The sequence below is a fragment of the Macaca fascicularis genome, chromosome 4 (genome assembly GCF_037993035.2).
Source record: "Macaca fascicularis isolate 582-1 chromosome 4, T2T-MFA8v1.1".
Lineage (NCBI taxonomy): Eukaryota > Metazoa > Chordata > Mammalia > Primates > Cercopithecidae > Macaca > Macaca fascicularis.
The window spans coordinates 63,486,037-63,499,228 of NC_088378.1; the positions used below are offsets into that span (position 1 = coordinate 63,486,037).

The 13,192-nt window shown below is 43.1% G+C and overlaps 1 protein-coding gene across 9 annotated transcripts in view; it reads left to right on the top strand.

Moving 5' to 3' along the window:
- Window positions 1–13,192, top strand: part of TIAM2 (TIAM Rac1 associated GEF 2) — a 272,290-nt gene that overhangs the window by 195,925 nt on the left and 63,173 nt on the right. For all 9 annotated transcript variants that reach the window (XR_012433556.1, XM_045390320.3, XM_045390326.3 and 6 more), the window contains one exon: window positions 615–878. Coding sequence is in view for 8 of the 9 variants with exons in the window: in XM_045390320.3 (XP_045246255.2) it covers window positions 615–878 (264 nt within the window). In the remaining variant the exon portion in view is untranslated. The remainder of the gene's footprint in view (window positions 1–614; window positions 879–13,192) is intronic.

Consider the following 13,192-nt stretch of genomic DNA (forward strand, 5'->3'; position numbering starts at 1 on the left):
AAAAAAAAAAAAAAACGAGAAAGAGAGAGAGAGAGAAAAGAAAGAAATGCATATGCCTATATATAGAGAGAGCATGTGTGTGTGTTTAAAAGACAGAAAGTGTATACATATATATAGACAGAGGGAAGGAGGAAGAGAGTGTGAGACAGACAGGCAGACACTGATGGAACAGAGTTAACATGAGAACACTAGAAAAATATTAGAAAAAGCAATGAATGAGTGGTTCTCAAGTTGTTTTCTCTTTCAAACTGTTTCTTCTAATAGTAGCTGTGAGAGAGCTAACATTTGTTTTGCTCTTAGTGGCATCTAAATACTATACATTTTGGCCTTTTAATTCTTTTCTGTTTTTCTTATTTAAAAGACGGAGTCTTGCTATATCACCCCAGGCTGGCCTCAAACTCCTGGGCTCAAGTGATCTTCCCACCTCTGCCTCCTGACTAGCTGGGACTACAGGCACCTGCCACTGTGCCCGGCTGGCACTTTCTTTGAAGAAAGCGACAAACAAAACAGCCCCTAGGAGTACATGGTTTGAGTTTGCAGCCTTCTTTCATCTTAAAATATTTCTCACAGTAATCCCTCTCTCTTTTTTTCTGTTTCTCCTTCCTTTTTCTCAGGGCTGAGAAAGGGCAATGAGATCATGACCTTAAATGGGGAAGCTGTGTCTGATCTTGACCTCAAGCAGATGGAGGCTCTATTTTCTGAGAAGAGCGTCGGACTCACTCTGATTGCCCGGCCTCCGGACACAAAAGCCACCCTGTGTACATCCTGGTCAGACAGTGACCTGTTCTCCAGGGACCAGAAGAGTCTGCTACCCCCTCCTAACCAGTCTCAACTGCTGGAGGAATTCCTGGATAACTTTAAAAAGAATACAGCCAATGGTAAGGCTTTGTTCTGACTTTCTTCTTAACTGCTGGTATCAACAGCCAATATTTTTAGGCTGTAATTTTGCTTGCAAACTCAGATTATTTAAGCTGTTCAAAGAATGTTTTCTAATTTATTAGAAGAACACAGATGCCAACTGGAGTAGATTTTATCAAAATTTCATGCATTTTAGTAATTATAGTGCTTTCAAGAAAATAGAAAATAATTATTTTTGCACAAAATAACATTTTTAAAACATCATGGACTCTTTAAAAATCACCCATAATGTTTAGTCTTGTAGTGGCTCTGTGACTGAAGGCAGATGAAATCCTGCATAAATGCCATAGTGGAAAGATTTTTCTTATTTGGTTGAATCTGAGGCATAGCCATTTTGCAGTAATCTGTTGGGCTCTTAAACAGCCTGTGCATTTCAGTTCAGTTATATCTTTTGTGAAGTACTACTTTCTTAATAAACAGCAAACTTTCTTTTTTAAAATTTATTTTTATTTTTATTTTTTTGAGACAGAGTGTCACTCTGTCGCCCAGACTGGAGTGCAGTGGCTTGATCTCGGCTCACTGCAACCTCTGTCTCCTGGGTTCAAGAGATTCTCGTGCCTCAACCTCCTGAGTAGCTGAGATCACAGGCGTGTACCACCATGCCTGGCTAATTTTTGTATTTTTAGTAGAGGTGGGGCTTCACCATGTTGCCCAGACTGGTCTCAAACTCCTGACCTCAGGTGATCCACCCGCCTCGGTCTCCCAGAGTGCTGGGATTACAGGCGTGAGCCACCGTGCCTGGCCAGTAAATAGCAAACTTTTAATGTAGGTCATGAATTTTAAAACTTTGTGAAGGCCTAAAAATGAAAAACTGTGTGCCAGCATATTTTTCTCACGGTAAGACTTCCATATGAGGAAATCATTTGAAGGTCTGAAGTTTTGAGTGTATCATTCATGTGTATTTCATGCACTGCAGTCAAGTAAATTAGGGTACTGAAAACCAGTAGTTTTGCTTTGTACCTCTGGAGAGCCCGGGTCAAGCTCCACAGGAGACTAAGTGTGGGGTCTTTTTCCTGGGAGAGCACAGAGCAATTTTTATACTTAATTACGATGATAATGGATTTCCAATTGAAATCTCTGCATGATTACCAAAAATGAATGAAAAGCACCAAAGAGAAGTTGTTAGGATTGATTTAATTATAAAGGAAGTTTATTAGGTCATTTTTGGAATTAAAAAATCAGATGGTAAGATTTGTGATTCAATAAGGTATCTCGTGCTTTCTCCTCCTCTCTTGGGGCCTTCCTCTAATTTAAAATGCCATTAAATGGACTATTGGCATATAAAAGTGAATGTCATAAAACAAAAATTATGATGGAACTTATTAATTACTTGGGTATATTAGGGCCATCATTCAGCTACCCTAGGCTGCTGTTATGGGCCTGAGTATTCCATATAATACATGCATGTGTCCATTTGTTGGATTCATTACTCTTGAGGGATACATTCACTACCTGTGTTATGTCTCTATGTATTTTATCATAATAAGAAATTACCACAGAGGCTATAATACTTTTGGTACTTGTGGGAATGAATTCCTATAGAAAGCAGAGAAAGGGGCAAATTTACCTTTTTTTTTTTTTTTTTTTTGGAGACAGAATCTTTCTTCTCTGTCACCCAGGCTGGAGTGCAGTGGCACAATCTTGGCTCACTGCAACCTCCACCTCCCGGTTTCAAGCGATTCCCTTGCCTCAGCCTCCGAGGTAGCTGGGACTACAGGAATACGCCACCACGCCTGGATAATTTTCGTATTTTTAGTAGAGATGGGGTTTCACCATGTTGGCCAGGCTGGTCTTGAACTCCTGACCTGAAGTGATCTACCCCCCTCAGCCTCCCAAAGTGCTGGGATTACAGGTGTAAGCAACCGCGCCTGGCTGTTTTTCTTTACTTTTTAATTTTTTAAAAAAATAGTAAGGATCAAGCAGGTGAGTTAAGCCACTTTTATTTATTTATTTATTTATTTTGCTAGGGAAACAGAATAAAGAGGCAGTCCTGGATCTGTTAAACCACTATTCTATTACTCATCTTAGGCAGCCATTCGGACTGTCTAATCCTTTATACCCTATGTCTGTGTGGACAAAGAGCTTAGTTAGCCAGGCAGGCACGGTGCTTGTCCACATCATGCCTCCTGATGGAACCTTGCAGGTTCTTCCACTGCCAGCCTAGTGGGAGCCACTAACCCTTTCCTGGTGTCCTGGCAAGACTGTGCTCTCTGCATGTGACAGTCTCCCAGGCAGCGCCCCGCCTGCCTCTGCCCTGAGCTTTACCATTCCTCCCCTCTCCTAAGCTCCAGGTGGCTGTTCCATAGTGATGCTGCTTGTGCTGGAAAAAACAGCCCCAGCAGACTCCTTCCCCAGACACCACAAACATAGACTTTTCTTTTTCTTTTTGAGATAGTTACGTTGCTTGTGAAGGAAGTTAAATGCCTGTGGGCAAACATCTCGGAAGGAAGTCTTCCATTTTGAAGGTTGAGGGGACAAGAAAATAAGGGTAGGTGGGTGAATTAAAAGGTAAAAGTGAAAAAAGACCAGGTCTCTCATTCATATGCAACATCTGAATGGCAAGAGAAGCCTATGTTTGTGGAAACTCTGAGAGGTGGCATGGTAACAAGCATACAGGTTTTGAGTCAGACATGGGTTCGGGTCCTGGGCTGCCCTGTACGGGTTTTTTGACTCACCCAGGGAGTTCTGGGCTTTGATGGATACTACCCCAGCCTCTTTACCCTGGTGGAAACGGTCCTGAGGTGCAGTCCACACAGCTCTGCAGATGGGCTCTGGAATGAGCCCCAGCTGCCCACAGCATCCTCGCTTTCACACCTCCCATGGGCTTCCTGCCCTTCCTGCCACACTCTTCCTACCCCCTCCTTTGGGAATCTCAGGGTTACCTTCCAAATAAACTTCTGTACCCAAATCCTTGGCTCAGACTCTGCTTTTTGGGGAGCCTGAATGAAGATGCTGAGCCTCACTTTTCTCATCCAGAGGATAATGTTTCTCCCCCTGCTCCTGTGGACCCTGTGAGTTTGGGGGAGTTCCTGTCTGTGGCATGTTCAGCCCAGTGTTTTACTTGGCAGGAATTCTGAAAATGTGCTTCTCCTCCTCCTCCCTCTCCTTTGCAGCTTCCTGTTTTATTAAAAATTACCTTGATTTGCTTTTGCAATGAATTAGAAAACAGTAATCCCATTTTTTAACTAAAAAAGTTAAAATTTACAGAAATCAAAAATTTAAATGACTTTGACAAACAGTTTTTAATACAACTTTGAAGTATAACTTAGCAGTGGCCAGCCATTTGAGAGCCTGCCTTTCCCTAAAGTTCACGTTCCCTTGGCATTGCTAGAAGGCAATCATGTACTTGAAAAGAAGGAAAGTTCTGTTTGCTTTTCCAGAGAAGCCAATCCTTTCTTTACTATAAAAACCAAATGGCTGGCTCTCTGGGAAAGAAGACCTGTTTTTTTAAAAATAGAAATTATAAGAATATCAGAAGGTAGATGAAAAGGAAAGCCTTAAGCACTTGTTTGGGCTTATGTTGACCATCCAAATGGAATATTTATAGCCCCCTGTCGAGCGCTTAAAATGTTGGGGGGCGGGGGTGCCCTGGGAACAAGAGTTCAGGGCTTTCAGTCATGTCCTGAAGTTTATGTTGGTTAACCTTTGTCACTTGATCAGTTTCAAGTGGGGGAGGGAAACCCTGTCTCTGTCTATATCTCTGTATCTAATCAGTCTTTGACTGAAAGAGGTGTTAGTCACAGTGGCAGGTCCCAGGAAACTAGGGGGTTGCTTGTGGGTTGCTGTTAAGGTTCTGCTTTTCTACAAAAGAAGCATCCTTGCAGTATTTGACATTCATTGATATGAATAATGTTTAGGAAAATGGGTCTCAAACTTCCTAGTGACCAGGACTCAACCTGCTGAGCTGAATGAAAATGTAGACTCCAGGGTTTTGCTGTCGATGCACCTCCTGCAGGAGGCTTGGGGCAGTGCAAGCCATCTTCCCCCCCCGGCTCCCCCGGCTTTTTTTTTTTTTTTTTTGAGATGGAGTTTTGCTCTTGTTGCCCAGGCTGGAGTGCAATGGTGCGGTCTCAGCTCACCTCAACCTCCACCTCCTGGTTCAAGAGATTCTCCTGCCTCAACCTCCCGAGTAGCTGGGATTACAGTCATGCGCCACCATGCCTGGCTAATTTTTTATTTTTAGTAGAGATGAGGGTTCTCCATGTTGGTCAGGCTGGTCTCGAACTCCCGACCTCAGGCGATCTGCCCGCCTTGACCTCCCAAAGTGCTGGGATTACATGTGTGAGCCTCCGCGCCCAGCCGCAAGCCTCATTTTTAACCTGGGCAGGTGTGGAAAGCAGCCCTGGAGAGCCAGCCTCTCTAGCCTGCATCGCCTGGAGAGCAGCCCTGGGGCTGGTGTGAGCACTCCTGCTGCCCATTGGCCATTAGTCTAAAAGAGGTGGCCTGAAATGGAGCAGTAGGACTTACTGTTTCCTGTATGCTGAGGTTTTGAGGATGGAATGAGATAATATGCGTAAAGTTCCCAGTACATGATCGCGGTTGCGCATGTGTGTTCTTAGGAATCGTGTGTCCCAAACCTCCACCATTGTCTTTCCTCGTGTGCTCAGCATGCAGGCAGTTGACTCTTAGCTCACCTCATTTGTTGCTCAGTCCATGCTTGGAAGACACCATGTTCCATTTGGCAAATCACTTACCCTAGGAAGCAAAGATCTTCCAGCTTCGCTCCACTATGCCTATGATGCTCTGTGAGGAGCAGAAGAGACAGGAATATATGGAGAATTGATGAGGGTTCAGTATGAAGTTCCTCTGCTTCTTAAGAAATGAATGACCGTTTGATTTTGCCTTGAAGGGCTTACATTTCTGTTCTAGTTATTCACGGTGGAGAGAGGAAATGTCCATAGGCTGTATTTGACTTGAGCGGAAATATCGTCTGTAAAAACTTTATAGAGAGAATTAATTTTACCACTGGAATTCCCCAAAGAGGCCAGTGTTATTTTAGAGCCAACAAGGTGACCATTGAAGGGATTGGACGGGCCAGACCTGTTTATACTGGGACCCTGTTAATGCCGTATTTGTGATTTATGTATGAAAATCCCTTTTCTAGTGTTTGCCATCTTTTGAAACATTCCAGCAGCTTTTAAGAAAGTCTCATTGGGCATAGAGTTTCTGAACAAAGTCTTTATGTAAACACTGAACTTGTCGCATTAATGAACTCTCCATCTATAAACAGCCATTAATCCTACCTTGTTAGGATTGGAGGTATATTTAGTAGGGGACAAAATAGAAAAGACCTATGTTTTCCTTCCATTTAGACGATATAAATCCAACACATGCTTACCAGATGATGAAGGTAATTGCAGCCTGAGGTTCTTTTTTAGCCTCCACGCCCCCTTTGAATCATTCTTTTTTAAAATTGCCGTGAGTAGTGTAGAGTCTCAAGCTACCAGAAGCCACTTAGATGTAAATTTGCTCTTTGGAATGAATTGCTCTTGGGAATGTATGTGTCCATTATATAGCTTCTCACCAGGGAAAAGAATTATAGAGCCAACTCTGATGTGGCAAACCCACTTATTTCCTGTTTATGAGAGTGAGGGCATTTTGGCTTCCGTAGCCTGTTTAGGATGACTAACAGCATTTAGCTCAGAGAATGCTCTGTTTGTGTGTAAAACTGCTATTACTGAGTCTGGCTGGCTGACACCCCAGATTTCCAGATGTAAAAACATATTAGTGTTCCTAAAGATGAGTGGTACATTTTTTTTTTTTAAATCAGAAAACAATCTGATTGGGAAATACTGGCTTTACCAGGACACAGAACTTCTGTCTCAGAATTACGAGTTTGTTGTGTCTGTGCTAAAGATCGGTTTCATTTCCATCAGTGTGGAAGTGAGCGTGTGGCTTTCTCTTAGTGGTGAAAAAAATTAAGATCCTGGGATACCAATTTCCTTATAAAACTTAGTTTTGTTTGATTCTCTTTTTCGTATTCTCAGTCATTTATTTATTCACTTGTACGTTTAACAGATAACCTTTTGTGAAATGTCGAGGGTACATAAAGGTGAATTACACATTATTTCATACTCTCAAGAAGCTCATAGTTGAATTGGAAAACACTTGTAAATAATTCCTGGCTCCAAAGAAAACAAACATTTGCAATGAAGAGAATTAGAGGTCAGAGGTGGGATTCCCACTAATTTTTCTGTTTTACAAGAGCAAAGGCACTCAGAAGCAAGGCACAGGGCTCTCATTATCAGCGTGAGAGGACAGTTTCTGAAAGGGTTTGTGCTTGATCTCAGCACTGCGGATGGACAGGCCGTGGACCTGGAGGTGTGTGGTGGCGGTGGAGTGAAGGGCATCTCACATAGAGCAAGCAAGCTGGAAGACAGAGGCTGCATGTAGAGGTCACGGGAAGAAAGGTTGGAAAGTCTATTGGGGCCAGATTGTAGAAAACACTGAATTCCAGGAATTTATAACATATCATTGCATGCATCTGAAAAACCAACTAGCTAATTAACTAACTAACGAGTATTGTATTACTACTTCCCCCTGCCTTCTATAAAATATGGAGAACTTGTCTGCTCATTTGATGGCCACTGGAGTGTGTGTGACTTGAAAAGCTTGCCCCTGCCTGTCACCTCTCTCATCCCACCACTCTGGCTTCATTCTTTTGGATCTTAGAGTATTGTGTTGAATGATCATAAGTCCCTTATAAAATAAATACTCAAATGTTTTAGAGTAAAGAGTGAATAAAGGAACACCTGTATGTTCTCTGTAAAACCTAAGTCTTCCTCAGCATTGGGAAGCCATCTCCACTAAAGTGTGGTCCTCACTGGTCCCCTTTAGGGGTGAGGTAGATGGAATAACACTCTGCTGGCTTGTGACAGGGGCAGCTGGTGGGGAGGGGACAGCCCATGACAAAGAGGACCAGGCAGTATGAGGGTCAGGAGGAGAACTGTTAAATAAACGTTCCCAGCATTTTGAGTAAAAATCAGTCTTGGCTTTTCTCTCTGAACATTAAATATAAATACATCTTTCAGATAAAAATTTACAGAAGTTCGGCCGGGCGCGGTGGCTCAAGCCTGTAATCCCAGCACTTTGGGAGGCCGAGACAGGCGGATCACAAGGTCAGGAGATCGAGACCATCCTGGCTAACACGGCGAAACCCCGTCTCTACTAAAAACACAAAAAAATTAGCCGGGCGAGGTGGCGGCGCCTGTGGTCCCAGCTACTCAGGAGGCTGAGGCAGGAGAATGGCGGGAACCCGGGAGGCGGAGCTTGCAGTGAGCTGAGATCTGGCCACTGCATTCCAGCCTGGGCGACAGAGCGAGACTCCGTCTCAAAAAAAAAGAAAAAAAAAAAAAAATTTACAGAAGTTCTCTGAAGCACACTGTGTGAAATATGTGTTGGCTCTGCCACTTTTGATAGACATTTGAGAGTTTGGGGTGCCAGGCAGGTCTCCTATGAAGGTAGAGGGAGCCAACTCTCTCTGAAGCAGTAGTTCTATGAAACCATTGGCTGCTGAGAAGAGGAAACTTTACAGCCTGTTACATAAGGAAAAAAAAAAAAAGATCTCACTTTCCTGTCGGTGTTATGAGTACTGGCTGCCAAATGGTGCTTGTTTGTGTTTCTATTTTTTTCCCCTTCTTTTGTAAGGGACTTGAAAGTGAATTATATTTCTCACTTTATTCCTGCCTATGAAGGAAGTGAGATCATTGGGAAGGACCAAGTGTGATAGTTATCTTCCTACTCTCATGTTTAGAGATAACTGTATTGTGACACTATCTTCACTTTTTCAGATGGTAATACATGTGCATGGTACGAAATGCCAGCAGTGTAGAAGGGTAAACAGTGACAGCTAAGTCCCCCAAGCTACATGGGGCGGTGGTGAAGAGCATGGACACCATCTGATGACCTAGTTCAGGTTCTGGCTCCAGCCTCTCCTACTCACTAGTTGTGTGACCTTGGGCAAGTCACTCAACCTGAAAGCTTAGTTTTTGCAACTATAAAATGGTCTAGGATTTTTGTGGGAGCAACAGACTAATATTTGGAAAGCACTAGATACTGCCTGGCACATAGTAAAGGCCATGTAAGTGTTTGTTGAATATGTAGATACATTCCTCCTACCCTCTTCTTAGCCGTGCAGTGTCTCTTCCAGAGGTCATCATTGTTCTTAGTTTCTTTCTCATCCTGGCCTGGAGAATTCTAAATATTGAGGAAAATTGGCTGGGCGTGGTGGCTCATGCCTGTAATCCCAGGACTTTGGGAGGCTGAGTCAGGCCAATCATTTGAGCTCAGGAGTTCAAAGACCAGCCTGCGCAACATGGTGAAACCCTGTCTTTATTAAAAATACAAAAATTAGCTGGGTGTGGTGGCACACACCTGTAGTTCAGGCTATCACTCGGGAGGCTGAGGCAGGAGAATCGCTTGAACCCAGGAGGTGGAGGTTGTAGTGAGCCAAGATTGTGCCACTGCATTCCAGCCTGGATGACAGAGCAAGACTCTGTCTCATAAAAAACAAGAACAACAAAAAAAAAAATTGGGGAAAATACTGGGGTATTTTTCTGCCTTGTTTTTACTCCATTGCCTTAGTACATGGCTATGGTGGACAGAATAATGGCCCATCCCAAACATGTCCACATTCGAATCCCCAGAACCTGTGAATATGGCAAAAGAGATTTTAAATTTCAAAATACTTTGAAGGTGTGATTAAGTTAATTATCTTGAGATGGGGGATGGATTTTCATGGATTAGGTGGGAGGCCCAGTGTAATCACAGGGGTCCTTACTGGAGGGAGGAGGGTCAGAATCAGAGAAGTAAATGTGATGAGGGAGGGAGAGAGGTGGCAGCCACGAGCCAAGGAAAGCAGGCAGCCTCTAGAATTTGGAAAAGGGATGGAAAGAGTCCTCCCTTAGAGCCTACAGATAGAACACAGCCCTGTGGCCTTAGTCTTCAGATTTCAGAACTGTAAGGTAATAAACTGAGTTTACGTGTCAAGCACCACGTTTGATGGCAGAAATACAAACATGAAAAAAAACCACAGTTGTGGTATTCGGGGTGCTATGATCTGGAGGCAGACGTGTGTACAGACAGCAGTCATAATCCACCATTGTCATTAGTTTTACGGTTCTCGGACATGTCGGTCTCTTTCTGGACCCTTTACTGTTACAAATTATTGAGGGCCCCAAAGAGCTTTAGTTATGCGGGCCTACATCTATATCTATTGATACTGACTGTATTAGAAATGTAAACTGAGAAATGTCCAAAATGTTTGTTTATTTTAACATAACAATAGTGGATCCATTTTTATGTAAACACAATAAACATACTTTTAATGAAATGTCTCCTCAAACCAAAAAAAAAAAAAAAAAAAACCTTAGTGAGAAGATAGCCTTATTTTACATTTTTGCAAATTTCTTTAATGTGCATCTTAATAGAAGAAAGCTAGATTCTCATATCAGCGTCTGCATTCAGTGTGTTGCAGTGTATTGCTTTGGTGGAAGTTATTTAAAGAAAATTCATTCTTATACAGATAAATGTAGTTGGAAAAGGGAGGAGTATTTTGATACTCCTTTCAGACAACTGTGGATATTCTTTCATAGTGCCCCAAAACTCAACAAGTGGCCATTTCTTCAAGGTTAGTTGCAATGTGGAACCTGAGGCATTATTGGTGGAGTTTTCTTATTTGGTGTCATTAAAATTCATTGGCCTGTCTTACACTTGGAATAGATCTTTTACTCATGCATGATTTCATAACATGTCTTGTTTATTTGGAAATGTGGGATCACTAAGTTATGTAGATCTTCCAAATGTGGACATTTCATTTCACAGTATTAAAAATCACTTTCAGACCAGTCATAGTGGCTCACACCAGTAATCCCAGGACTTTTGGGAGGCAGAGGCAGGAGGATGGCTTGAGGCCAGGAGGTTGAGACCAGCCTGGGCAATGTAGTGATATCCTATCTCTACAAAAAATAAAAAATTAGCTGGGCATGGTGGCTTGTGCCTGTAGTCCCAGCTACTCGGGAGGCTGAGGTGGGAGGATTGCTTGAGCCTAGGAGGTTGAGTCTTCAGGGAGCTATGATTGTGCCACTGCACTCAGCCTGGGTGACAGAGCGAGACCTTGTCTCAAAAAAAAATTTCACACTCAGATCTCATTGGAGAAGTATTGGGAAGCTCATGGTGTCAGACACAAATTTTCCAAGATTCTGATTTTTGTTGGACAGTTTGGATTATATCTACCAATACTGTCAGGCTCCTTTTGTTCCTTTTAAAGAAAATGTTTTTTTTCTCACCTTTATTTTCCAAGTAAAAATTGTGGTTCTTGAAAAAAAGCAGTTAGTTCAGCTCCCAACACAGTTGTACGTATGTTTTTCCTCAATGCTACGATTGTGCTTGGGTATGCAGCTGGCGAGTTGTAAGTGTGCTTCCTTCCAAGGGTGGAGATTTAGGACAATTACCAATTTTTGCTGCTCCACTGAGGACATTCTTAAGTGAAACTGGCGCGTTTTTAAATTTAAGAGTGTGGCAATGAAGAGCGTGATGGTGCTGAGCGCAGTTTGGTGTTCTTGTCTTATTTGTGCTGAGACAGCAGCAGATGCTTTGCACCATCAGTGCACATGTCCTCAGAGAGGAAAAGGCAAATGCCACTTGACATTTTTCAGAAAATAATTTTCAACTTGTGGACTCCTTGGAAGGGTCTCGGTGACCCCTCTACAGACCACACCTGGAGAAGGGCTGTTCCGATACATACAGAGCAGCAACACAGAGGAGCAGAAAACTCGTGTTCCAGGTTAATCAGGGCCACTCTCCAGGGAGGGTCTCACCCGTGTTAACCCCTAGAGAATGAGAAGGTCGATGAGGGGGCATAGAGCATTCCAGGTGCAGAGAAGCTGGGAGGAGGCCGGGGCTGTCTAGCTCTGGGGAGGTGTGTGAGTAACTCTGACGGTTGGAGACGCAGGTGCAAATGGAGACGAGGAGAAGGTAGGGTGAGACAGGTGAGGGGGCCAGGTGACAAAGGGTCCAGGGAGCTGTGAGAAGCCTGGATGTAAAGATCCACAGGGAAAAGATGATCAGGGTATGGTGGGTCAGATTCGTAGGTTAGAAAAACAGGCAGCCCCAGTGCCAGCCAGGGAAGCGCATTGCAGCTGCTGCTAGTCCCCTAAGAAATGATGAATGGTGGCCAGGCAGCAATGGGCTGAGAGGTGGGTGGCACAGCGTGGCAGGCAGTCCGTGCCCTTCCCTCCCTCAGAGCACATAGGTAGCAGGTGATACCCTGTCCTCCTTTTTTTTTTTACAGGGACTCTGTCTTGTATTTGACACCAATAAATCACTGGGCACATAAGTAGAGTCATTCAACAAATATTTGCTTGAACATTTGAACAAATGAGTAGAGGATATAGGAACAACAGGACTCAGAGTATGAAAAAGAAGAAAACCCCAGGTCTTCCACTTTAAACATTTCAACATTGACATGGTTTGGCTGTGTCCCCACTCAAATCTCATCTTGAATTATAGTTCCTTTAATCCCCACGTGTCATGGGAGGGACCAGGTAGAGGTAATTGAATTATGGGGGCAGGTTCCCCCATGCTGTTCTCGTGATAGTGAGTGAGTTCTCATGAGATTTGATCATTTTATAAGGGGCTTCCCCCTTTGCTGGGCACTGATTCTTCTTGCTGCCACCATGTGAAGAAAGACATGTTTGCGTCTCCTTTCACCATGATTGTAAGTTTCCTAAGGCCTCCCCAGCCCTGCAGAACTGTGAGTCAATTAAACCTCTTTATTTTATATATTACCCAGTCTCCGGTATGTCTTTATTAGCAGCGTGATTATGGATTAATACAAACATTAACTTTATTTTTCAACAAGATTCTAAGGCTTATGTTATATCTAAAATGTGGCTTATTTGAGGTGTGCACAATAAAACTTGTAGCTAAGAAGGGAGCTGTGGCTTTGTTTATACCTTGAGGTTGAATCCGGGTGCAAATAATTTGAGAATTTTTTGCCTTCAAGGTGGGAAATGAACTTCCATACTTAATCCTGAATTCAGGCACGTAAATTAGGTCCATGACATGAGCAACTTTCTACCCCATGTTAGGTACCCATCACCTGTGAAGAACACACTGAGGCCAAGCTGAGAAACCACTGATCTCTGGAGAAAAATATTTTTCTCTCATTTTACTTTTCTTTGGTTTATCAAATATTTAGTTACTGCCTGTTGTATCAGGCGCTGATCTAGGAGTGCTAGAGATAAACAGGAACACAGTAGGTAAAAAAGCCTCC